General features: G+C 38.2%; 1 protein-coding gene across 1 annotated transcript in view; it reads left to right on the forward strand.

Annotated features, from left to right (window-relative positions):
* Positions 1 to 26,260, forward strand: part of THEMIS (thymocyte selection associated) — a 199,245-nt gene extending 172,985 nt beyond the window's left edge. Inside the window, exons 5-6 of the mRNA XM_046004350.1 lie at positions 11,086 to 11,239; positions 24,561 to 26,260. Of these exons, the coding sequence (XP_045860306.1) occupies positions 11,086 to 11,239; positions 24,561 to 24,592 (186 nt within the window). The 3' untranslated portion in view covers positions 24,593 to 26,260. The remainder of the gene's footprint in view (positions 1 to 11,085; positions 11,240 to 24,560) is intronic.
* The last annotated feature ends 265 nt before the right edge of the window (positions 26,261 to 26,525 follow it).

Raw genomic sequence — 26,525 nt, forward strand, 5'->3', positions numbered from 1 at the left:
GGAGCAAAAACAGCTGTAACAAAAGAATCAATTATCCTATCTAGAATATTTCGAAAATGAGTTGTTTTCAAATATTTCTGATGTTCTGTGCTTCCATAGCTAAAAACAATGTAACTTCTCATTTCGCAAACTTTAAAAACTTGCAAACAGAATTTCTAACCACTTATAAAATCTTCCACAGAATTTCAGTGTGTTTTATTTATTATTTATTAATTTTTAAGATTTTATTTATTTACTTGACAGAGAGAAATCACAAGAGAGGCAGGCAGAGAGAGAGGAAGGGAAGCAGGCTCTCTGCTGAGCAGAGAGTCCGATGTGGGACTCGATCCCAGGACCCTGAGATCATGACCTGAGCTGAAGGCAGCGGCTTAACCCACTGAGCCACCCAGGCGCCCCTTATTTATTTTTTTTAATCTTTTAAAAAATGTATTTGGCAGAGAGAGAGAGAGAGCACAAGCAGGGGGAGCAGCAGGCAGGAGAGAGAGAGAAGCCCGCTCCCCCGAGAGCAAGGACCCCAGTGTGGAGCTCCATCCCAGGATACTGGGATCATGACTTGAACTGAAGGCAGACGCTTAACTGACTGAGCCGCCCAGGGACCCCTTCAGTGTGTTTTTTTGTTTTTTTTTTTTTTTAATTTATTTATTTTTTTAAATATTTTATTTATTTGACAGAGAGAGATCACAGAGAGAGAGGCAGACAGAGAGAGAGGAGGAAGCAGGCTCCCTGAAGAGCAGAGAGCCCGATGTGGGGCTCGATCCCAGGACCCTGGGATCATGACCTGAGCCGAAGGCAGAAGCTTAACCCGCTGAGCCACCCAGGCGCCCCCTTCAGTGTGTTTTAAATTCCATAGTTAGGGGCAGCTGGATGGCTCAGTCGGTTAAGTGGCTGACTCTTGATTTCTGCTCAGAACATGATCTCAGGGTCCTGTGATGGAGCCCCGCATCAGGCTGTGCCCTCAGCTGGGGAGTCTGCTCGTGGACTCTCTCTTCTCCTCCCCTCTGCCCTTCCCCCTGCTCAAGCGCACACTCCCTCTCTTTCAAATAAATAGTGAATTTAAAAATCCAATAGTTATGGATGCCTGGGTGGCTCAGTCACTTAAGCATCTGCCTTGGGCTCAGATCATGATCCCAGAGTCCTGGGATCGAGTCCTACATGGGGCTCCTTGCTTACGAAGAGACTCCTTCTCCTTATGCCTGTCGCTCTTCCTGCTTGTTCTTGCTCGCTCTCTCTTCCTGACAAGTGAATAAAAAAAATCCTTTAAAAAATTCAATAGTTAAATATTAATTCATTAACCATCACTTTGACATCAGGGAAGATAGGAATTTACTAGCCAATTTCAACAGTGTCTTTGCAAAATTAGTAGGCATCATTGAAAAGATTTATCATGACTTACAGCAACTAACAATGTACTTTTCTCATTTGGATCTGTGTACCTTTGTGAAGTATCATTTTTAGCAGTGACAGCCACGAAAACCCAGTATAGCAATCCACTGAATTATGAAACAAGCTACTGAATTGCTGTATCACAAAGTGTTAAATCAAGATTTAAAAAATAACAAAAATGATTCAATCATGTCTCTCAATACTAGTAATAAATAATTTTGCTTAAAATATTTTTACTTCAACTTTAATCGACTTTATTATTTTAAAATGTCTACTTTGAATTTGTTTTGTAATGCACATGATATATTATCAGTAGAGTAAATATGCCTAATTATATATGTTAGTAGAGTACACACATACATAATTTTATGCATATATACATGTGTGGCATTTATGTCTTATGCTTCAAGTTTTTATTAGGCACATGCAATCAGAGTAGTTCAGAGATCACTGATTTAGAGGTTGGCGGAAAGAGAAAAGATGGCAAAACAGATGAGTGAATAAGGATCCAAGAGATAAAAGGAAGATGAGAAAACAGTGTTACTGGAGATTGAGGGGAAATTTTTTTTTTTTTTTCAGATGATGAGATGGTTATCAGAGTGACGTTCAGCAGAAAGCTCAGGAACTGTGAGATCTGAGAAAAGGCCATGGGATTTATGACTGATGGCTAAAAAGTTATTGGCGGAAATATTTTCAGTCAAGTGGTAAGAACAGAAACCAGATTGTGCTCTATAAATACCCAGATATTAAGTGAGTGGGAGGGAAAGAAAAAGTCCAGGAAGAATAGATTACTCTTACTAAAGCTTGGCAGAAAATGAATGAGGCAGTGGAGAGCAGGGTCAGCGAGTACAATGCAAGTGAGCAGAGTAATTGATAAAGTCAAAGGGGGAGTGGGGGGGAGGGTCGCAGTCAAAGGAGGAGGCACTGACTTTAGAGAGGACAGTACCCTTTGTAAGAAAGATGAGAGATCAAGTGCGTTTCTAAGACGAGCCAGGGAAAGCTGTGGGAATTGATTTCAGATGGTCACAATCTCAATCAATTACATGATTAAAGAACTTCCTAAGATTGTGGGATGCCAGGCGGTGACTGCAAGTTTGCTAAAAGAGGAATCCTCAGATAACTGAGAACACTTGAGGACCTAGATATAACCAGGCAACATAAGGGTTAGATGAATCATACTCATCAAAATCATTTCTAACTCAAATAATAATATAGCAGTGTTTTACATCAGGTTGCCAGGAGAGATACCTTCCAAAGACTTACATGGAAGCCTGTGTTTTCATACCCAGAAGGTTAAGATGATTTCAAATGTAATTTTTTAAGAAATGAATTTAGAATACTTTTCCTAGACACAGAACTATTATATGGTACACTGCCTTTCCCATCTGCCATCTGCAGCAAGTGTTGCTCTGCTGGATACTTTTCAAATGCTATTCATATGTCTACTGATTAAAAACTAATTGCACAAAAAACTAATCTAAACAAAAAATATGTCACATACTTTATTCTACTCTAATTTCTGTTTCTCTAATTCAGACCAAGATTAATTTTCCTGCCCTTTGCCCACAGATTGTCCCCACAGCATCTAAGAGTTACGATTTTCCAATTAAAATAGGAGCTACGAAAGTTCGAACAATAGTTATGGGAATTAGTAATTTTACAGTTTGCAGGAAGACAAAATAAAGAGAAAGAAGAAAATTTATTTATATGCAGAATTATTCCAGTGTCCATGAATCATTGTAAGTGAGCTGACCTTGGCATTTCGTAGGGAATGCCCTGACCATAGCAACTCTGATACAGCAAACCCTTTGGCATGCTTGTCCATTATCTGGAGTGACGTTGCTAACGTCTTTGAGGGCTTGAGGGCAGCCGGACCTCTCATTTATCTCCTTAAGATTAATAAATGTACAGATTAGCTGTCTCTTCTGGCCTCATTTTCAAATAAAGATATATTGGTTAAGCCTTGCTTCAAGTGTCCATTTCATTTATGGCTAAATTTATAGAAGATCAGAATAGCAAGAGGCAGATCGAATTGAGCTTGACAAAAGGGTGTGAAGAGGTTCTTTACCCTGAGTACTCTGAAGGAAAATTCTTAAACTTGTTTAAATCAAACACAGTGTGTGATTGTATTGAGTTCTTCCTGCTCTCATGAGCTAGGATTTGCTTTTTCCCAAGAGGGTGGTCAAATCAACATCAAATCAGGATGCTGGGACTTCTAGAAGTCAATCTATTTAGTTCCCTGTTTTCAGCAGGGAAGATAGAGAAAGAAGCAACTGAAATATGCGCATACTAATAATATCTTTCCCTAATACATGATATGTTCTGGAAAGATGTCTTTGAAAATAAGGGTTTAAAGGAGTCTTAACAATGAATGATTTCTTTCCCAGGGAACATAGTATAATCTTTGATATATGATGCCTGATGATAGTTCCAGTTCTCTAGTAGTTCCAGCAGGAAGGGATTTGTTTTCTTAGATCTGGTCTAGTAAATTCGCCAGGTAGAAGAAGTTCTTGAAGGGCTGAGATGGAAAGCTGTCATTTTTTTTTCCTCATCAGAGCAAGTAGGGAAGCAGATACAGGCATCTTTCCCCCCATAGGCCAATTGCCTCTTCTCTGATCCAAGGGAAAGAGCAGGGCAGATAGAAGACCCCAAATCTTCAATGTCCTGAACTTCTGGTGGTACTTGCAGCAGGGGAGAAAGGGATCTGTCCCACTTAGTTCCCTACAATTGGGCCGAGAGTGTCTAAGTGTCAAGCCACATGATCTGTTATTACCGAGGTCCCCAGTTAGCTGCCAGTTCAGAGTCCAGCCAGCATGGTCCCGTTTGAAGAAGGTGTGTTTGGTTGAAGCGGGGTAGGGGAAGCCCTTGCTGAAGAGGGTAAGGGATACTAGCAAAGAGTCTCACATGGGAGGGCCACAAGCTGAAACTCTGGGACAGGTGGGAGAGGTGACAGTGGGCTTTTGATGCACTGGTGAAATGAAGCCTGCCAAACACAGCACTGGGCAAACCCCCTAAGGCTACAAGGGACAGGAAAGGTGCCAAAGATGGTTTGTCGGGATTGGGAGGGACAAGCTCAAAAGGCCTCTCTTGCAGTTGGTATAAAAAACATATTCGGGGCACCTGTGTGGCTCAGTGGGTTAAAGCCTTTGCCTTCAGCTCAGGTCATGATTCCAGAGTCCTGGGATCGAGCCCCGGAATCGGGCTCTCCGCTCAGCAGGGAGCCTGCTCCCCCGCCTTTCTGCCTGCCTCTCTGCCTACATGTGATCTCCATCAAATAAATAAATAAAATCTTTTTTTTAAAAAAAGAACATATTCTGCATAAAAGACAGTTTATTAGTATAGATGGATGATTTTATGAAACCTCAAGTTATTGTCTGAAAGAGAGGACTGTTTATATGGATGATCAACTTCAAATTATTTTTCAGTTTAGATTCTTGCTTGTTTAAATATTTTCCTCAGAAAAACCAAACATTTGCCTCCATTTAATTGGGTCTTTATAATGCACCATGAGAAATTTATTAGTTTTTTTAAACCACTTAATAATCTTCTGAATTATTTATGGTGATTCAACCATATAACAAACAAAAGAGAAAACACACATACACATTAAAAGACAGATGCATAGAGGATTACATGTTCTCCTGGAATGATAATTTGAATATTCAAACCTGTGTTTCTTATGATTGGATTTGGAACTTCATTTATTTATTTTAATATATAGTTTCTGAATTACTGTTACCACTGTTCTTAAGTATAATTTAATTCTGAGGAAGAAAGTTACTTAATGAGAAATTTCCTCCCAAATATCACTTGAAATGTCTTCCCACATATCCCTTGAATTCACTTTTCTGAAGTGAAACAGTACAGACTGTGGAAAGGAGCAGTTGTTTATATAAGGAGAAAAGAGGACGCTTTTTTTAGTCTGTTAGGAGAGTGATTGATTTTTTTTTTTTAACCAAGTAAAAAGTAAAATATGTTATCTGGGATACTTTGTGTTGTTTAAAATGTGAATGACGGTTAGTCCCTGGGTCAAGACAGGCCCTGTGTGACTTTCTAAAAAAAAAAGAGGTTAGCCCTTGGGGAGAAGGGACATGAACGAATGTAATCACGAATCTGGAATCTCAATGAATTGTTTGGAAAAGGATGATTTTTTTCCCAACAACATGGCCATAGGTATGAGATGAAAGATGGATTTGAAGAAAGAAAATATTTTGGGGGGATAATATTTATTTGTTCCTTTCTTCCTTCATAGGAAAACTATTCAGTGTCTTATAATTGGATCATTGCTTTCAACAGGAACCCTAAAAGCAATATACAAATTCCAAGCTAAGAATAACATGAAAAATAATTCAATAATCATTTTATGTTAACAGGCAGGATTATAACGACTCATTTCCAATGACAAGTTAAGTCAAAATTACACAAAATAAACAGGGTTTATTTTTGAACTACACCTATAGAATGATCAGAAAGACTTGATGTGTGCCAGTTCAAATTTATCTCTATTCCTCTCTATTCTCTGCACACATTTTATTTTTCTCGTTTTCCTCTGAACTTAATCTTCAGGTTGAAGGCTTGACATCATTGAAGTAGTACCTGGCAGAGTTTTATTTCTTCCATTATTGTCAGGTCACAATTTCTTCCCTAGGGAATATGGGGCCAATGTGTATACATACTAAGTTCTCAATTTCTCTAATATAACCATTCTTTGATTTATAATTTTCATAGATAGTAACCAATGTAACTTGAGCCACAGAAATAGATGGGATACCGTATAGTGTTTGCAAGGACTGCAACAGTGAATTTATTTAAAACCACAAAATTTGCAATGTGTGTTTTTTTAACAGATCAAACAAGTTAAAATATGTGTTCCTTTCAAATACATGCTAAGTGCTACTGTTAAAAGTGACTGCATATTACTTCTAACATAGGAACGTGTGACGTTGTTGTATCCATTGATAGACTAGCCAAAGAAAAAGTCATAAAAATTAAGTCTATATTTATTCATGCATTTTTCCATTAATTTAGCATGTAGTTATTTAATAACTACTATATTTAAAACACTGAGCTAGGGGCACCTGGGTGGCTCAGTCAGTTAAGGGTCTGCCTTCAACACAGGTCCTGATCCTGGGGTTCTGGGATCAAGTCCCACAGGTGCTCCCTGCTCAGCAAGGAGTCTGCTTCTTCCTCCCCCTCTGTCCATCCCCCCACTCATGCTCTATCTCTTTCTCTTTTCAATAAATAAATAAAATCTTTAAAAAAATTTTTTTTAAAAAGCACTGCGATACTGCAATAAGGACTGAGAACAACGAATAGGACAAGCATATTCCTTATTCTGAGTGAGTTTATATTTTAACCAGAGAGACAGACATTAAACACTAAACCAGGTATTATTTAATTATATTGTGAAAACTGCATCACGGCACTACAAGATACTCAAAGACTAGAGAACAAAGGTGCTGGCTAATGCTACATGGTGAGGGAAAACCTGCAGGAATTTGAGACTTACTTAGTAAAATTAAGGGGAAGAGTTTGTGAAGAATGTTCTAGGCAAACAGAAAAGCTAAGCCTTAAGATAGGAAGGAAGAGTGGTGTAAGGGTAGAGCTAAAAGACATTAGAATCAGAATCTAGAGTGCTGATCATGGCGCACAGGCGTAGAGTCATCTCATTTAATAAATCTCTCCTTACCCCTGGAGTCATAAACACATAGACAGTAAGTTAAGCCATGTGATTATTGGAATTATCCAGGATGGTACAAAGAAAACTGGGTCAATAACAAAACTTTGAGAAAGTCTTAACAGTCAATTGTTTAGGTAAAGAAGGTCAGACCAAAAAAGGGACTAAGAATGAATAGTGAGAGAGGTAGTAGGGACACCAAGGCCAAGGAAGGGGAGTGACTAGACATGTCAAATGTTGCTGAGGGGTAAAGCAGCATTAAGTCCGACACTCTACTGGCCAGATGAAAGTTTTCAAAGTGGGATGGATATTGTGTAGAGAACAAAGGAAAATGAACCTAGAAAGCTGGTGGATATAGAGAAAGCAAAGGGGTGAGTGGAGCTTGGATTCTGGTGAGGCCCAAGAACTATCCTGGTGGAAAAAGCAGTATTGGAGATGGGAGCTTGGCTGGACTACAGACAATAAAGGATAGGAGATTAGGTGAGAGAGGAACACACTTAGTCATTTTGGAGGTGGAAGAGGTTACGACAGGTTTCAGGTGTGATTCTGGGGATGAAAGTCTAAGGTAGAGAAATGAAAAGTTCATTTTTAATAAAGAAATCCAGTCAGGATATTGAGTAGAATGTCTGTGTAGATGTGAACATCAAACAGGATCTTGGGGCTAGAAGGGAAAACTATGATCTAGTCTTTTTACGAAGGATGGATTGTGACTAGAGATTAGTAGATAGTTGGTTCCAGCAAGAGGGGAGATGGTGCATATCTAGCTGGCAGGAATATCAAAGAAGCAGGGATATTTAGCAAAGAGGGAAAGAAATGGACAGTACAATGAGTAAGAATATCACCAACCTGAGAGTATCTAGGGTGTGGAGGAATAAGCAGCCATCTTTGTTTGCAGGAGAAATACTGTCTTCAATGGAGAATGGAATTTTAGTCAAGGTAGAGAGGTAGAGACAATGTTCTGAAACAAAGCTGAATATGCAGTGAAAATTGCAAACTACAGAGCAAAGTACTGAAGGCACTGTGGAGAAATCCAAGGGATAAGAAAGAAGAGAGAGAAAGAGGAAGGGATTGATGCTTAATGGAAGGTGATTGGGCAGTGAAGAATGGAGCATCATGGGGAAAATTGATATCTGTGAATGGTTTGGAGAACCAGGGAACTGGAGGGAGGGACTAACTATAAGTAGACAAGGTTGAGAGAATATGACAGGGTCAGTAGCTTAAGAAACATCTACCTCCCTCTACATTAAGACTAGGGAACAGGAGCCCATCTGTACCAAGTAAAGGTAAGGAGAGAGTGGAAAACTTGACATGGCTTGACTAGATAGAGGAGACCCCATTGTAGGGATGCCTCTAGAAAAATGGGGTTCTTAATTATTGAAACGTTAATGTGTTCATAAAGTATCCAATCTGCCAGAGGTTTGCACCCAGATGCTCCAGGCCTGTGTAGTATTTAACCCATTATGATCAATCAGTCTTGATCTGCTCAACCTTTCAAGTTACAGATTTCAAGTTTAAGAACTTTATTGAAATTCTGTGTTTCTTCTTTGAAGTCTGGGGTATATTATAATACATGAAATTCTCATGACCTTACATTTTCCCCTCGATGTTTTAATATTATCAATTGAAATTGCTAATTGTTTTAATCCTGTCAATTGAAATTTTAATATTGATTGAAATTGCTATGAAAAAGCAAGAAGCTACATTTCTTGTTTAATCTAGTTTATTGCTTAGTACTGAAAAACTATGATTTAATACTCATCTAATCATTTGAAATAATAATAATATACTTTCCAAAGGCATCTAATATCAAAATCAGGAAAGTACTTAAATGCTGGTTGAATCTGCTTCTTTTCAAAGCTATGTGTTAAGACAAACTATGTGTCAGGCCTGACAATAAATTTAAAAATTCAAACTGAGTGATGGACTTACCTTTTTGTGGGCTGTAGATGAATCAGATATAAGCAGGTGTAGTAGTTTTGTTTTGATCAATGCTGATGTTCAAGTTCTGATCTTTTGAGTTACCCTCTGTCGTATTATCTGGATCTCAACTTTTGTTATTAAAGAAGGAATTTGAGAATTATCTACAAGTGACTTACCACACTCGTATTTTTAAAAGATTTTATTTATTTATTTGTGTGTATGTGTGAAAGAGAGGTAGCACAAGCAGAGGGAGTGGTAGGCAGAGGGAGAAGCAGGACCCCTGCTGATCAGGGAGCCCGATGTGGTACTCAATCCCAAGACCCTGGGATCATTGTCTGATCCAAAGGCAGAGACTTAACTGACTGAGGCACTCACACATCCCACACACTCTAGCTTAATTCTCCACTTAAACAATTTAAGAAACTGTGTTTAAACCATTTAACGTCTGAGATTATGTCATATTTACATATTACATTTTATATATTACATTTGTTTCCTCATACCCAGTATCTGGGATTCTATAGATAAATGGCTCTTGGAGATATCATTTATCTGTTGCCACACAGTGTTGCATACTCACCAGAAAAACTTACTGCATTTAGCTAAAACCACATTATTTAGTCCTTGAAGCTGTGGGGTTCAGCTGACCTGACTTAGTTTCAACTGACCTAGGCTGGGTTCATCCAGATATCTGGGTTCCATTGGCTGTTGATTGTCTCAGCTCTGATGCCTAGGGTAAACTGACTTTACTCTCTGTCCTGCCGAATTTCCAGCATCTAGTCTAGGCATGGCATAGTAAAAGGACAAGAGTGATCAAAGTCACTTGTGCAAGTTTCTTTCAAGTCTCTGTCTATGTCCATGTGCCAATATCCTATTAATCCAGGAGAAGTCACATGTATGAGTCAAAAGTCAGAGTAGGAGGGCATGGCAAAATTACATGGAGGGGACATGGATACGGAGAGAAGTGAAGAACCAGGGCCATCAGTGTGACCAGTCCACCACACTGAATGGGTAAATGAATAAATGGATTGTAGAGTGGCATGAAGAGCACTGGACTCTTAAGTGTTGGGAGACATATCCTTAAGGCTCGGCACCATTCATTCTGTTTATTTGGGCCAGTTATTTAATTATGGTGGGTTGTAATTTCCTTATTGACCCTTTCCAAACTTTAAAAGCCTTTCAATCTAGCTTCTAACGAAGCTTTTAATAAATTTAATGCTACACATGGTCTGTAGGAGGAACTTAAGGAGAATGTTCATCATCCTATCCTTTAGTGAACCAAAATGGTTGATATGGATGGCCAAAGTTGACTGGCTAAATTTGACTGCATGAATCTTGAATACTATGTAGCCATATTTAAACTGAAAAATTTTTAATCTGAATTTGGATATGAAGCAAAGTGCTGAAAGTTCCACTTCCTACTTATGTCTTTAGTTTTTGCTCCTATCTGATGATTCTTTTGAAGCATACAATATGATAGAATAACATCAAACACTATGACATCTCTTATATGGGAGATGTGTTTTAAGGTCCATTGATGTTGTGCCTTAATAATTCATTGTTAGGATGAATTATTATTCTTAAACTATTGGAGGAGCTTTGTCAAGTTTGAATAATGCTGATACAAATGTGGGTTAATTTAAACTAGATGTTATGATTTGGTTTATAAAAAGTCTACAGATAATGCAGAAATGAAACCTGTTCTTCATTATACAATATGTAATTATGTGATATATAATGAAATGCTGGATAATTTAACTATAATAATAAAAACTGAGTGAAAATGTTTTAAATGAAAAATATCTTCTAAGTTTCACAAGAAGAAAATGATATACTCAAATGGGATTTGAAGATGATTTTCTGAGTCTGAGATGACTTATTCTGGTCACTTAGATCATTTCAAAAATTCCATGCCTAGATTACCAAAATATATTGATGAAAGTGTAACTTGTAAGTCACTTTGACATATAGAATGTTCTGATTCAGATATACAAACATAGCTTGCCATATGATAAATGTTTATCCTTGTCATATCTCTGGGAAGCATTTATTTTGGACTGATAATTTACTTGTGAAATCAGTCACTCTGGCCTGTGTCATTTCAGAGTCTCCATGTAGACATATCCAAAAAACTGCGCTCAAATCAAGCTGGCCTGGATTCAAAAGTACCAGTTGGTTGTCAAAGTAATTTGGCCGAATTGGAGAAAGAAAGAAGCAAGAGTGGGGCAGCTCAACTAGCAGCCACCAGTGTAACCACAGGTCAGTGAAGCCACATGTTACTGGTTTTAATTGTTTACATGCCACAAGCCTAATTTACAGATTCTAACTTCCACTTTGCTTGGAATATAAGGCTCTGTCAGCGTGACTGCCTCAACTACAAATCTCACTGAAATATATTAGGGGTTTCTGGGTGCCCGCCAACTCTTGATTTCAGCTCACGTTGGGATCTTGAGGTGTTAGGATCTGGCCCAGTGGTGGGCTCTGCATTCACTGGGGAGTCTACTTCAAGATTCTTTCTCTCTCTGCCCCCTACCCTGTTGTGTGCACTCTCTCTCTCTCTCGAATAAATAAATCTTTAAAAAAAGAAATGTAGTTTTTGAAGAAAGATTTTATTTATTTATTTGACAGAAATCACAAGTAGGCAGGGAGGCAGGCAGAGTGAGAGGAGGAAGGAGGTTCCCTGCTGAGCAGGACCCTGGGATCATGACCTGAGCCAAAGATAGAGGCTTTAACCCACCGAGCCACCCAGGTGCCCAAGAAATGTAGTTTTAAGTGCAGTATAATATTAAACACAATGATAGGTCTGTTCATTTTTCCTTTTTATTAGCATTTTCTCATTTATGGTTTTCATGGCCAAGAAGTGTTTAATATTGCTTGTATTATCGTGACAGTAATATTTTTAAATTTTTGGTAGAATTAACAAAAGGATTAATGGATTGAGAAAAGGTTATAGTAATTGAGATGTCTTAACTTAAAGATGTGTCAGATAAATAACCTAATGTAGATTTGAATTACAATAGTTTTGTTTCTAGAGATGAGATGATCTGATATTTTTTATCTCTACTAAAAGCAAAATAAGAGTAAATGGACTTCTGGAGAAGTTGACAACGTTCAGACTAACTTCTATATTGTAGAAATCTGGGATGAGTTAGCAAGGGAAATGAGAATTTTCTTTCTTGGATATATTTTAGACACACCAAAGCAGCTCAATTTCTATCACACTTTATCTTTGAAACTTCACATTCCGTTTGTAGGAAAATGGAAATTGTAATTATTCTTAAGCATATGGTTTGTTCCTTTCCCCTCCTTATTTGGTTTTGTAGCTAGCACTTTTTCTTTTTTTTCCCCCTCCAAGGGCATGTAAAAGTCAAAATACTAGATATAAAGTCTCTGAAGTGTTTCTGCTCAAACTCTGTCTGTTCAATCTGGGTTCTTTCATGTAGTTAGCTTACTGGCTTTTGACACTTGTATAAAAATATCCCATAGAGCTTTTCTTATTGCCTTTTCATTGACTCTTGTCGAGTGATAAAAATGAAATCCTGGAAAGGGCTTTGAAAACCATGCATATTGCAATTCCTGCAAATTTCAAATACTAATCAAGCATGACTATAAAGAAACAAGTACTGCAGTGAATATTGCTACAGCGTGTTGAGTCTCAAGCCATTATTAATTCATCGAAAACTTTTTTTTCCCCCTTACGATTATGGATCCTAAAAAGTACCAGATAGTAAAATTCCTGAGATCAAAGTTTTTGTTTCAATCATGGGAAACTTATCTGATCTATCCTGTGTGTGCGTCTTTCCGGGCTGGTGTGGGACAGCCCCAGATTTGTCCCCTGGATGGATAGTGCCGGGGGTGTTCCAGACCAGGGCAGCACCTGCTGGAACATGTTGCCTGTAAGTGGTGGCTTAAGAAAAAAGAAGACCTGGAATTACAATAGTGGGGTTTTTTTTTAAGATTTTATTTATTTATTTGTTTGTTTGTTTAATTTGAGAGAGAGAGAGAGAGAGAGAAAGAGCGCACAAGCAGGGGAAGCAGTCGAGGGAGAGGAAGAAGCAGGCACCCCGCTGAGCAGGGAGCCCAACGCAGGACTTGATTTCAGGACGCTGGGCTCATGACCTGACCCGAAGACAGATGCTTAACCAACTGAGCCACCCAGGTGCCCCTATAGTAGTGGTTTTAAGCAAGTGAGACTCTTAACTTTATTTAAGAAGAGTAAAATGACATTTCCCTATTTAGGTTAATTTTGACATGCATTTATTTAGAAATTATTTATCATGCTCATCTGGGAAATAGCTTCACTTTCTTTCCCATTTGCAATTACAATCAATTACAGAATCTGTCTTCATTAGGAATTAGAGGGTAAAACAATTCCATATGTAAAAATACAGAAGTCAGGTGTAACAAAAATAAAATTTTTCAAATTTTGTTTTTGTCTTGTACAATACAATATATGTGTCTTTATTTGGCAAAAAGAAAAAGAAAAAAAGGCTCCTTGGAACTCTATTTAACATTTACCATGTTCCCTAATTCACTAATCTCAGAATATCCAGTAGCCACCCTGGAGTTCAGGAGGAGCAAATGATACCCTTTCTGAACTTTCCCCCTTTTCTTCCTTAGACATAAGTCAGTTATTTCCTAAATTCTTTTTGGGTGAGAAGGGCAATTTTAGAGTCTTTGTAGTACATCCCGGACAAAAACCAAAAATCTTATTAAGACCAGGGTGCTGCTTCCCCAGGTTTGCTCCTTCTGGACACCCAGATCTTACTCTTTCAGTTAGATGACATAGAACCAATTCACATATATGTCTAATAATTATACCGAAGGAAATTCTTTATTTTGGAATTGAACAGAAATAACTAGAAGCTTCGCTGTGAGTGGCTGCACGCACACCATGCGAGGAGAGTTTGCTCTACTGCAGCCTGGAGGGCAATAAATTGCACCTCAGGATCACGCCATCAGGCCCAGCTCCTCTTCCCTAAGCAACTGATGAAAAGGCTTCACCCCATCTCCTGCATGACCTTCTTCTGTGGGTTCTTGATTCACTCTGGTTGCTTGGCAGCTTGGCAATGCCCACATCTTATTTTAGGAACCTTGTTACTAAGTCTGTACATTGTTTTGTCCATAAATTACTAAAAGAACAGTCCTCTGAAAGTAGGATGATTAAGTGGCTAACATTTGGAGTCTGAACTCAGACTGCTGGGTTTAAATCTCGGCTCCCACTTGCGAGTGGTAAACCACGAGCAATTTGTTAATGTCTCTGTCTCTTTATTTCTGAAATCGGGTTAATAACAGTACTACACCATCGGCTATTTTGAAGACTACATTAGAGGAAATAGGTTAAAGTTCGTATAGGACATCACAGGCTCCAGTTGAGGCGTAGCTGTTAGAACTAACTTCTGCATCTTTATGAGCTGGTTGCTAAGAAGAACTTGGCTTCCGGATGGTATCTTCTGCCCGGTGCTGGCTGTGCCCACGTGCTGTGGCTGTTGTGGTTCCTCATTTTCTGCTGGCACTTTTTCCCTTTGAAAATTATATCCTCCTGGGAACTCCACGGAGCCTCTGAATTCCGTGGTCATGGATAGCAAGTGGAACCCTTCTTTGAAGATGAGTCACTGACTCGTCTGAGTCCAAGAAATAGTGCAATTTTGCAGAGGCCTGGAAGTCCTGACCTTCCCTAATGGACAACTTCCCCACCTTCCCCCAGCTGCAGTAGCTCAGGAATAGCACAGGACTCCACTGGTTATTATTTTTGGTAGACAACATGTGTGAAGACCCAATGTTTGTTTTCAGCGACTTGTTTCATGCCTCATTCCCTGGTTGGGACATTTATTGGGAAATGATCTCAGAAACCACACATAAAGCAGAGGGACAAAAGCAGGTCTGGGCAGAGGGGGAAGCTGAGTTATCATATAGTCATGACAAAGACCTTTGCTGATCCCACCCGAAGCCCTGGAGCTGGTGTGGCTCTTCGGAATTGTGCTGTGTTGAGGGGAGGGGGCCAGGCCTTTATAGCCCCTGCATCACTCAATCACTGGATACTGCAGCTTCTGAGAAGGGCTGTGGGTGAGGTGGCTTCCTTCAGTTGAGGACAAAGTCTCATGGTATCAGAATATGACCATCAAGCTGTAAAGAGGACCTGACTATTATGTAGGTCACTCATGAATTGCAGAGATCGCTTCTGGTGGTCTGACTGGCTGAACAGGGGTTTCCTCCTTCTGTGCCTCTTAGAAACTGCACTCTGCCAGAAAAGATAGTCATTTAAATATGCTTATTTGTTTTTGCCCTACATAAATGTTCTCCACTGAACAAAATTTATACTCGATCCTGAACAAAGTTATCAAATAACATTTCCTTTCTTTTGAAACTTCAGATGTCATTCTATTTATTCCTCCATCTTCAGATTAAACTCATGCCATGACTTATATCCTCCATAAATTCAACTTGTCAAGTAGTGAGAAGAGCCTTAGGCCAGAAAACAAAAACCACATACTTTAAGGTCTAGTCCCTGCTCTGCCACAGCTAGATGTTTTGCCCTTCATAGACCATTTCATTTTCCTGAGTTATACTTTCTTCACCCAAATAGGAAGCATACCAAGTAATCTTTGTGCCCTGTCAGTTCTGAATGCATGGGATTCTGTGGTCTATTCTGATAACCATCGAGCGATGCAACTGTTGGTCTTCCTTAAGCAAGATTCACATAGAAGTAATTCACCACAGGTAGGAAGCTACATATTGTGGTACATTAAATGAGGGAGAGAAGACAAGCTCCATGGAAAAATTCATCACTGAGGTCAAAGTAGAAGCTACAAATGAAGAATGGATCCACAGGAAAATAAAGAATTTTAAAGATTTTATTTATTTAATTTAGAGAGAGAGAGTGAGCCGGGAGAGGGAGAGAGAGACAGAATCTTCAGTAGAATCCCAGCTGAGCACAGAGCCTGCCTTGGGGATCCATCCCATGATCCCGAGATCATGACCTGAGCCGAAATCATGAGTCAGATGCTTAGCCCACTGAACCACCCAGGTGCCACCCCAATTTTTATACTGGGTTTTAACTTAACCTTAATATTTAATCTAAACTTCAGATTTTACATATATTATGAGGAATAAAACATGAGGTGGTTCTCTATGAGAACGACTTTGAGAATTAGACAAGATCAGTGTTCCATCTTAAAGACCTTGACTGATGAATGACAGAATACAGGCCATCAAGAGACAGGTACTTTCGATATCATAAAACATTTTACTGTTTCACGATCTTAATAAAAGCACCCTTCAATAATTCAGCATTATTGTAAATAGTGTGTAATTCCAAGCACAATAATTACTTTTACTCCAAAGACTAGAAAGCCTGTTACATAAAATGTTGGATAATTTCAAACTGGTCATCAAAAAATCTGGTATATTATTCATCCTTCTATTTAACAACAGTGCAGATTTTTCATCATACAGACAAAACAACGACACGGTAGAGTTTCTTTCCCGTTTCTAGGGAATACTGTCTTAGCTTGGAAGTACTGACAGCCCAAAGTGAAATGTTACAAGGTTGCTCTTCATTCTAGAGCAATTTACTTCCCTCTTCTCAGGAAGGTTTAAATGTAAAGAATATGCTGGCAGGAGAACCCATAGTCATTTCATTCTTTCAACCATCTTGAAATATCATTTCCTATTAGGCAGTTGTGTGAGTACTGACAGTCTTGCCCCTCTTCTTCCCTAGAGATTAATTTATTTCCTGCAGTGCTTGTTCTTCATGAAAAATCGGACTCGTCAGCCTTCCCCAATGGGAGATCTCATCAGCAGAATCTTAATTATAAAAGTAAAATCATATACCATACGGAAAAGGAAAAAACACTTCTCAAAGCAAACAATCTTTTTCATGTCATTTCATTTCTTTCTTCTCTTTTCTTTTCACTCCACTCTATCCTCAATCTGTGGTTGGACAGGAACATCAATCACTGGGGAAACATTCTGCAGGACAGTGAAGTACAGAGGGAAATATGCAGGCTTTGCAATCAGGCAGACCTGAGACTGAACTCTTATTTTGAAGAGTGTCACATTTTCTTGTGATTTTGTTTCTTTATCTGTAAAACGAGAATAAAAATGCCTGCCTCACATGAAATTGTGAATGCGAGTGGCACAGAGTAGACACAAAAAATTTACTATTATTGTTATCATAGACTCAATCAACAGCTTTTGGTTAGCACTGTACTGATTGCTGTGGCATCATATTAACCACATCTCATGTGGGTTTACTACAGAATCTAACAGAGATTTGAAGAAATATAGCTTCCAGCTGTCAGGAGTCAGGAGTGTTAGACCAGGATGGACTATTGAGCAGCCTGTTTGAAGTCCTGTCTTCTTCTCCACTTCCTTTTTCTGTTCACTCCACTCGTATAGTCTTCATAATGCTCACTAAATGCTTAGAAACCTATTATTTTTTTCACCAATAAATTCTTGAGATAACCCAAAGGCTGTTTGCTAGTAGTTTTGTATCTACCTATTAGGACTTGACACTGCACTTGAGTTATATTTTTGAAAATTATTTTCTCTGAAATAAATATTGTCAATTTCTATTTGATTCTGTCTCAGAAATGAAACATTGGTGAATTAAATCTTGAGACAAAGAAGAGAATAGAATGACAGCAAAGGAGGGATGAAGTTGAGAAATACTAAATGAAAAATCAAAGTCAATTTTTTAAACCCAAAATGATCCCTATTTTCATACTATGATTATGGTTAAGAGATCTGTTTAAGTCAATTAATTTTTTCTTGTTTCCCCTATATTTTCTTATGATTTGAGTGTGACACTAGAGAGAAAGAGCAATCAAAAATGTTAGATGATCAAGCAAAAAAAAGAGATGTCGTGGTGCAAATTCATATGCTATCTGAGACCTAAACCACAAGGTTGCTTACAAGCAGAGATGAGCTGCATGCGTGGTGTGCAAATTATGATAGGTGGTATTCTTTCATAGGGCAAAATCCTACTGTTCTCCAGACCAATGACAGTACCTTAACCTGTGTAGAACAGGAAACTAGATACATATGGTGACCTCTGCCTTTGACTTTTATGGAATCATGCACAAATCATTGATTGATCCCTTTTAATGATAAATGCATTTTTTCTTTTACAGTATGTTTTTTTATAATTTTTTATTTTTTATTAACATGTAATATATTATTAGCCCCAGGGATACAGTTCTGTGAATCGCCAGGTTTATACAATTTACAGCACTCACCATAGCACATATCTTCCCCAAAGTCCATAACCCCACCACCCTCTCCCTACCGGCCTCCTCCTGGCAACTCTCAATTTGTTTTTGTGAGATTAAGAGTCTCTTATGGTTTGTCTCCCTCCTGATCCCATCTTGTTTCATTTATTCTTTTCCAACCCCCACATCCCCCATGTTGCCTCTCAACTTCCTCATATCAGGGAGATCATATGATAGTTGTCTCTCTCTGATTGACTTATTTAGCTAAGCATAATACCCTCTAGTTCCATCCACGTTGTCGCAAATGGCAAGATTTCATTTTAATAAATGCATTTTTAAACTATAGTTTACTTCTAAAAAACAAGTTTTTGAGTCTCTCCCCAATTCCCTAATTATTTTCATAATTAACTTTCAGTTCCTTTTTCTTTACTTCTAACCTTTTTTCTTGTTGGCAGATGAGGATCTTGCTTTTATCCATTATTCCAAACCAATTCTGTTTCTCATTTTATTAAAGAAATCTGTTTTTATTCTGACCAATGAACAAAGCAAAAGAAAAAAGAACAGATGACAATAACTCTCAAAACTTATTGCAGTGATTCTCTAAGTTGTTGTGTATAAAAAACGTCACTTAATGAGCATGTTAAAAATACATATTCCTGGAATCTGCTCTCTAGAGAAAAATGGGCAAACTAGCAGTGGGAGAGTCTGTCCCATTGCCTGTTTTTGTATGTCCATGAGATAAGAACTTTTGTTTTTTCATTTTTAAGTGTTTTAAAGATTAAAAAAAATATTTTCTGGCACATGAAAATTACATGAAAGTCAAATTTCATTATCTATATAAGGTTGACTTGCAACAAAAGCCACACTCATTCATTTAATGTTGCCTATGGCTGTTTTTATACTGTATCAGCAGAATTGAGTGATTTTGACAGAAACCATATGTAAAGCCTAAGATATTTACTTTTGGACCCTTTAGAATAAAAGTTTTCCAAACTCTTCTCTTAACAGTCTGATTCAGTAGTTCCCAGGTAGAAACTAAGAATCTCTTTTGACATGTCTTTTGCAAGACTGTGAGGCAGGGAGTCTTTGGACCACACTTGGAAAAACAACGAGGTAGAAGGATTATGAATAACTCTCTCTTCCCACTCATCACACCCACTCTCTCAGCAAATCCTATTGGTTTTATCCTCAAGCAATATCTAGAATATGACTTTTTTCTTTTTTTAACCATGTTTACTGTTGTCAACCAAATCTAAGTCATCATTATTTCTTGTTTGGATTCTTGTACCACAAACTTCCTTCCTAGTCAGTCTGTTTCTGCCCTTGTCTCATACCATCCATTCTCAATATGGCAGCCAGAGAGAGTGTGTGAAAACCTTAGATCATATAACACCTTTCTACCAAACCCTCCAAAGATCTCTCTACTTCTCCCCCTTTCCCACTACCTACCTACATCAGCCCCCCAGCTGTTTCTCCAAAACTAGAGGTGTGCTCCATCCTCAACAACTACCCAGACTGTTTTCTTCAAGTGGTGTAATCTTCCCCCAGAGAGTGACATGACTTCCAGCTTCATCTTCTGTAGGTCTTTCCTTAGCCATTGCCTTCTTAGTGATCCCTTCTACAGAGACTTTACTTAAAATTCTAACCTTCCTGTCTGGGGCTGCCTGTCTCCCATATGCCATCCAATATACTGTACATTTTACTTCTTTACTTTATACCTTTCCCACATGAAAGTACCATGGAGGCAGGGATTTGTATCAATTTGCTGTATCCTCAGGTTCTAAAAGAGTGTCTGCCTTATTGTAGGTTCTTTGTAAATATTTCTTGACCAGAGAAATGAGACCCAGACTCCCATTTTGAACTTGGCAGATAATGTGTGAGAACCATCAAACATTTCTTGTGTGCAGAAACAGTTGCCAGGAATATAAATATAAGACTTGCCTCCAGAAAATGGTGCTATATGATGAGAGGAAGAATAAAGCAGATATTTCAATCTCAACCAATGATTTAAATACAAAAGATCCTAAGAAAAGGCAAGGAGAGGATTGGTACTGTTGTGAGAGTGGGTAGGTATGATGAGGGAGCAGGAGGCTGGCTGAGGACAAAGCAAAAGCTGGCACCTTGCACCCCCTCGCCATCTGCTCCCCTCTCTCCATCCACTCCCCTCTCTCCATCCGCTCCCCTTGGTAATATGTGTAGCATTCCTCAGGCACCCCTGACCACCATAAGAGAGAAACAAATAGTTCCCCTTGGTTTACAAATGTCCTAGAGATCTACAAACAAAGAAGTTACCTTGTGCTATTGATAATTTCCAGAGGCAAATAACTCAGTTCCTCAAGCCCTCCCTCCATACACAAAACTGAAGGAGGCTGAGGTAGGAGGAAATGTAAATAAAGTTAAATCTCTTCTGAACCTAAATCTCACTAACAAAGATGCTTGATAGCAGGATTGTGACATCCCACCAGGAATCTCCCAACTATCTTGATATTAATGGCTTGCCAAAAGACAACATTGATTAAGCCGAAAGACTCCGGTATCTGGTATCCCTGGAAGACCTCCAGGATACTCCCAAGACCTCATAGGCCCTCTTTAGCATATGAAAACTCCGTTGAAACCTCCCTTCTCTTCACCTTCCCCCAACCGCAGGGTACCTGCCATCCCTCACAACCCAGGGCAGCAGCTCTTCCTGCCCACGGGTCCTGTCCCCATGCTTTAATAAACCACCATTTTGCACCAAAGATGTCTCAAGAATTCTTTCTTGGTCATCGGCTCTGGACCTCAGCCCACCGAACCTCACCTAGGTTCTAGAACTTCATCAGGTATATGGGTGAAAATCCAGTTGAAAATGTTCAGAAGAGGTTCCAGAAAATTGCATTTTGCAGTTGAGTTGCCCCCTCCAAGAAATAGATGTGTTTTGCTTCAGGTTCTACTGTTCATCATCAGCTGGAGCAATTTGAGGCGACTGGATCCCAAAGTTCCTGAAAAGGAAAGTGAGCAGGTGGTGGTTAGCTAGCGGTGGTTCAAATTCACTCTTTAGGAAGCATTGGCTCTAGAAGAGAATGTAAGGCAATTTTAGATATACTTGAACTTGATTTTTATAAAGTAAGAGGAAATGGAGGCCTTTCACCTTAATCTTCTCATTCAAAAAAATTCATCTAATGTTACGCATATAAAGCTTTATTTTGTGGATTGAGTAGTAGGCTATTCTTACAAAGATGCAGATTTTAACTACCAGAGGATACTTTTTAGAGAGAAAAACAAAACTAAACTGCATTGTTTATCTGTCCTTCTGTGGATCAAGTGTTTGGCTTGATCTCTAAGGAGTGTACTCGATTCCACACCCCTCAGTTAATTTGATTATTTAAGTAAATGTGAATTCAAAAGCAATCTGAATATTCAACTCAATGTAAGAAACATCACCTCCATGTTAGGTTTGTCACATTTCCCAAAGAAAGAGTTGATGAATGCTGAAAGAGTTGAAGCTTTTAAATCAATTTGAATTTTAAAATCTAAATTATTGTCAGGAAAATCAGTTCCTGCACACATTGAGATTCTTACAATTTAACACAATAAAGAACTCAGTTTCTATTCAATGTAAAATCCATTCTGTCACCCTGAATCTGCCACAAGAACACAAGTGTTATTTGGGGACTTCTGACACTAGATGGAAGATTGGGCTAGATCAGGCAAGGAAAGGCAACTTGTAAGGTCCCTTCCAAAACAAAGATTATTTAAATTTTATTATTTTATATTGAGATAATCTGATTATTCTGATTCCCTCACCTCCTATTCTTCTGCTTAACTATGACCTATCTTAAATCAGTTTATTGACAAGGGAGAGTGAGACTAATAACTGTCAAGATGACAGATTGAACTTTCAGACTTCAGGCTTATTATAGTTTTCTGTGAATATGAGATGATAATAGCAGGTAATATTTCTGTAGCACTTTATGTTGTGCAAAGCACTTGCAGGACCATTATTTCATTTGATATTTCCTCAATTCTGTGATTCACTTATTACTATCACAACTCATTCTCTGATAGAGAAATGGAATTCAGACATTCCACCAGACATACAGTCTGTAAGTCTTAGAATCAGGAATCAAACCTAGTTCTTCAGATTCCCTTTCTCTGTCCTACAATATCTTGATTTTATTTGCCCTCCTCCCCTTCCTCCCCTTTCCCAAGAAAAGCAATACTGTGGGAGAAATAATGTCGTTATCCCTTTTTACAGATAAAGTCACAAAGATTGTAGGTGATAGAAGTGGGAATTAAATCTGGGCATACTGCCTAAAAAGCCCGTGTTCTTTCATCTATAATGTATACTCGATGGTGGGTAGTTTTATTACTGTTTGTGATGTGAGAAAGACCTAAAAATCTAAAGGTAGCAGCTGGGGCTAGCAGATAATGAGAATAAAATCAAGAAGACCATGGAATCCAGGCTTTCTCTCTTTAGACCACTGACTACCCGCATCCCACCATGTATCCCCAAACCCAGCCCTAGTTAACACTGGGAAGTGTTGACACAAGAACATAAATTGAGATTTCCAGGGAAATTAACATGATGTGTGGAGAAATTCTACTTCTTTCTGCTTTGACATCTCTTTTCTTCTTCCCCAGTTAGTCTATGAGCTCCTCAGAGGTCACGAAGCTATATTTTGTCTTTATATTTCACACCTATAATAAAAATAGCTAACAGTTGGGGAGACAGTAAACTTCTTAGTGTTAAATGTAAAATTCTTTACATCTGTTGGTTCATTTAATCTTTGTCATAACCCTGTAAAATAGGAATTATTATCCCTTCCCCTTCTTCATTTTAAAGATGAGGAAATGAGGTGCATGAAAGCTAGGTAACTTCTTTAAGATTATAAAGCTAGTATACAGCAGAAAAGGAAGAAAGAACAAAGGAAAGAAGGAATGGAGGGAGAGAGGAAGGAAGGGAGGAATGAAAGAAGGGGGTGGTGGGAGGGGAAAGGAGAGGAGAGAGAAAAGGAGATATGGAGGAATAGAAAGAAAGAAAAAACAAAAGGAAGAAGAAAGAGATGGAGGGAGGAAAAAAGGAAGGAAGAAATGGAGGGGAAAAGAGGAAGAAAAGGAAAGAGGGAAGGAGGGGAGATGAAAGCTCAGAGTCAAGAGCCTCAGAGTGTTCTTCTTCAGAGTCATGTGACTAACACTTAACAGATCACTAGTACAATGGAAGTATGGAGGACTTCCAGAGGACTGGTCTTCTGTACCTCTTGACCATTATAGTGCATGCTGTTAGAATTTTTTTAAACCACCCATGCCCCATGTTCCACAAAGCCATAATGGAATGGAATGAAGTGTCTTGCTTGAACACACAGAATTCCTATCTGCAGTGTAGCTTGCTTTCCTTGAGGGTTTGATATGATGTTATTGTACATTAATGTCAAGTCCGAATATGCTCATGAGAGGGTAGGTCACTCTGTTTATGCTTGAGACCTGTTCAGTTTGATGTTTATCATTACTCTTCTCCTCCTCTGCAGTCTTTAGAACTCCAGTAGGTTTGGCCTCCATTCTGCAGGCATCGTGACACAGCCAAGGTGATGCATCTGCAATCAGACACTTCTATTTTTTTTATTTTTATTTTTTTTTAAAGATTTATTTATTTGACAGAGAGAGATCATGAGTAAGCAGAGAGGCAGGCAGAGAGAGAGGAGGAAGCAGGCTCCCCGCTGAGCAGAGAGCCCGATGTGCACCCAGGTGCCCCTGCAATCAGACACTTTTAGAGCACACTCAAGCTTCAGTCTCTTATTTGCTGTGTGATTGCTGGGCAGGTCTCTTCATTGCAGATTCAGTTTTTTACCTTATGCTATCTGCATACTGGAGTTTTTTATAAAGATTAACTAAAATGTAGGGGCACCTGGGTGGCTCAGTGGGTTAGAGCCTCTCCCTTCGGCTCAGGTCATGATCCCAGGGTCCTGGGATCGAGCCCCACATCAGGCTCTCTGCTCCACAGGGAGCCTGCTTCCTCCTCTCTCTCTGCCTGCCTCTCTGCCTAGTTGTGATTTCTCTCTGTCAAATAAATAAAATATTAAAAAAATATTAAAAAAAAAAGATTAACTAAAATGTAAAGAAAAGCACTGTGTAACACTTTGCAAATTTAAGGTATTATGTCCTACCTCATAGAAATTTCTGCCTTGAGTTTACATTTCTTCCTTGTTTAGTCTAGTTTACTTCAGTTTTGTTTTTGTGTGTTTGCCTCTTCTTAATGTGCTCCCAATTATTTTTCAAAAAACATACATGCCTGTGAGTGTACTATAAACAGTATTTGAAAGCACATAGTTTCTTTCTTGGCTACTTCCAATACATATTTCCGATGAACCCCTCTTATTTTTTTTTATTTACAGAAATCTTCAAAAGTAAAAAACATCAAAAATAATGAGATGCCACTGAAGCCAGCTGGGCAGTGAACATAAATGTTGCAATGGAAAAGTAAGCTTAGCCTTCAAGTGAAGAGAACTATTCCCCAACAGACCTCAGAAGAAACTGGCCACTGCAAAGGAAAAAAAAAAAAACCAACCTCAAAAGTTTCAACAGATAATACTTAAAGAGAAACCTATGATATGGAATTCACATAGTCTATTCTATTGTGCCCAAATCTGTATATATTGCTGTATTGTTACTTAGGACATATTTATTTAATGTGCATACTTTTTTGCAGTTCTTATTGTCCCTTCCACTCATGAGAAAATTGAAAATTAATTTTATCTTTCAGTTTCTGAGTAAAAACCAGTTGAAAATAGGATGAAAGCTCACCAAATATTTTCAGTTTTCAGGATTTGTTTTGCCATTTTTCTAGAATTATCATCATTTGTGCTAAAAATAACTTTAAAAATAATTATATCTGAGAGTGACTTAAGATACCTAAGTATCTTATCTGATCTCCTTGGAGCTGTGAAAATTAGTTTGATTTCACATTTTCAGTTTGTTTGTAAATAAGTGTTTGAGGCTTAACAGCCAAAACTACCATGAGTCAGGAATTCTCTATAACTTTCTCCCCTAACTCCTTACAACCAGAGTTCATAACTGCAGTATCATTGAAAATCTGATAATATGCTGTATTTTTAATGTACTGTATACTAGATAACACTTTAGATGGATGCTTGTTAAGATTATAAGAAAACAATCTCATTTATGTATTGTTATGTATTAAGTATAGAGGGACAATACTATTTTGCCCTTAGTAAAATGAAGAGACAGAGAAATGATCTTGTTAGTTACACAGGAATTTAATGGCAAGCTTTGGGCTTTGTTCATAGGTCATACTTCACACAAAAACTGTTGGTTAATCCCCATCTCATAATTATTTTATATTAGATAGAAAAATTATTCATTGGTTTAGTACCAAAGAATTTTGGAAGACAACAAATCATGAAACATCTTTTCAACAGGAAACAAAACAAAAAAAAACAACATCACAGTAAGAGATCTTTCACACAATGCTTATATTCTGATTATAGCTTACTTCCCCTTACCTGTTTTTCTTTTTAAGCAGAAATGAATTCTGATTTTCAGTACCCTAAAGATCATTTAGTGACTCGAAGTGATGTTATAGTTTGTTATTTATGACTTCTGAATTTTCTGAGATGGTTTCGCCTTTACTTATTTTGCTGGTTTGTGCCCATAAGAACAAGAACTTTTCAAAGCTTACGTCCCCACATTTGAATTCCACAGAGAATCCTTTCTCAATTGAGCAATATTGACAAACTTCTAAAATTCATGGCCAATTTTCTGTTTTCAGAAAACTGAATAATTAGTGGTTTTCATTTGGTATATGAGAAGAATTAAATTAATACTTTTAGTAAGTACAGTCCTTTGATAGGAAAATCAAGAGAGTGCATGTCTTAGGTTTGGTCATTAACCACCAACAGGGTCAGAAACCACCAACAGGGTCTTTCTAGGGGACATCATCTATAAACATCTCTAACTTAATACAAATCCTTTTAGGTACTTTGCTTCTAGGGCTATTGCTATTGAAAAGTGTTAATCAATGTCAAGTTCATCTGTGGAAAATTTTGGAAGGTTGAAAATAAATTTTCTAACTTTCTTTTGTGTGTATATGTATGTGTGTGTGTATGTGTGTCCTTTATCATGTTTAACTGTGGAACGACTCATCCTATAAAAACTAAGTTAAAAATTCTTTAACTGGAATTAAATTCAGCTTTTCACACTAAGAAGAAGGTCTCCTGTGTTAAAGAAGCCACAAGCAGGGACCCAGAATTTGCCGTTCTGCCACAAACAGGGACCCAGAATGCTGGACACAATGACCAAAGTTCACTGTACGGTCAGGCTGTATAGATAGCTGCCCAAAC

This window comes from Meles meles, chromosome 5 (assembly GCF_922984935.1).
Source record: "Meles meles chromosome 5, mMelMel3.1 paternal haplotype, whole genome shotgun sequence".
Taxonomy (NCBI): Eukaryota; Metazoa; Chordata; class Mammalia; order Carnivora; family Mustelidae; genus Meles; species Meles meles.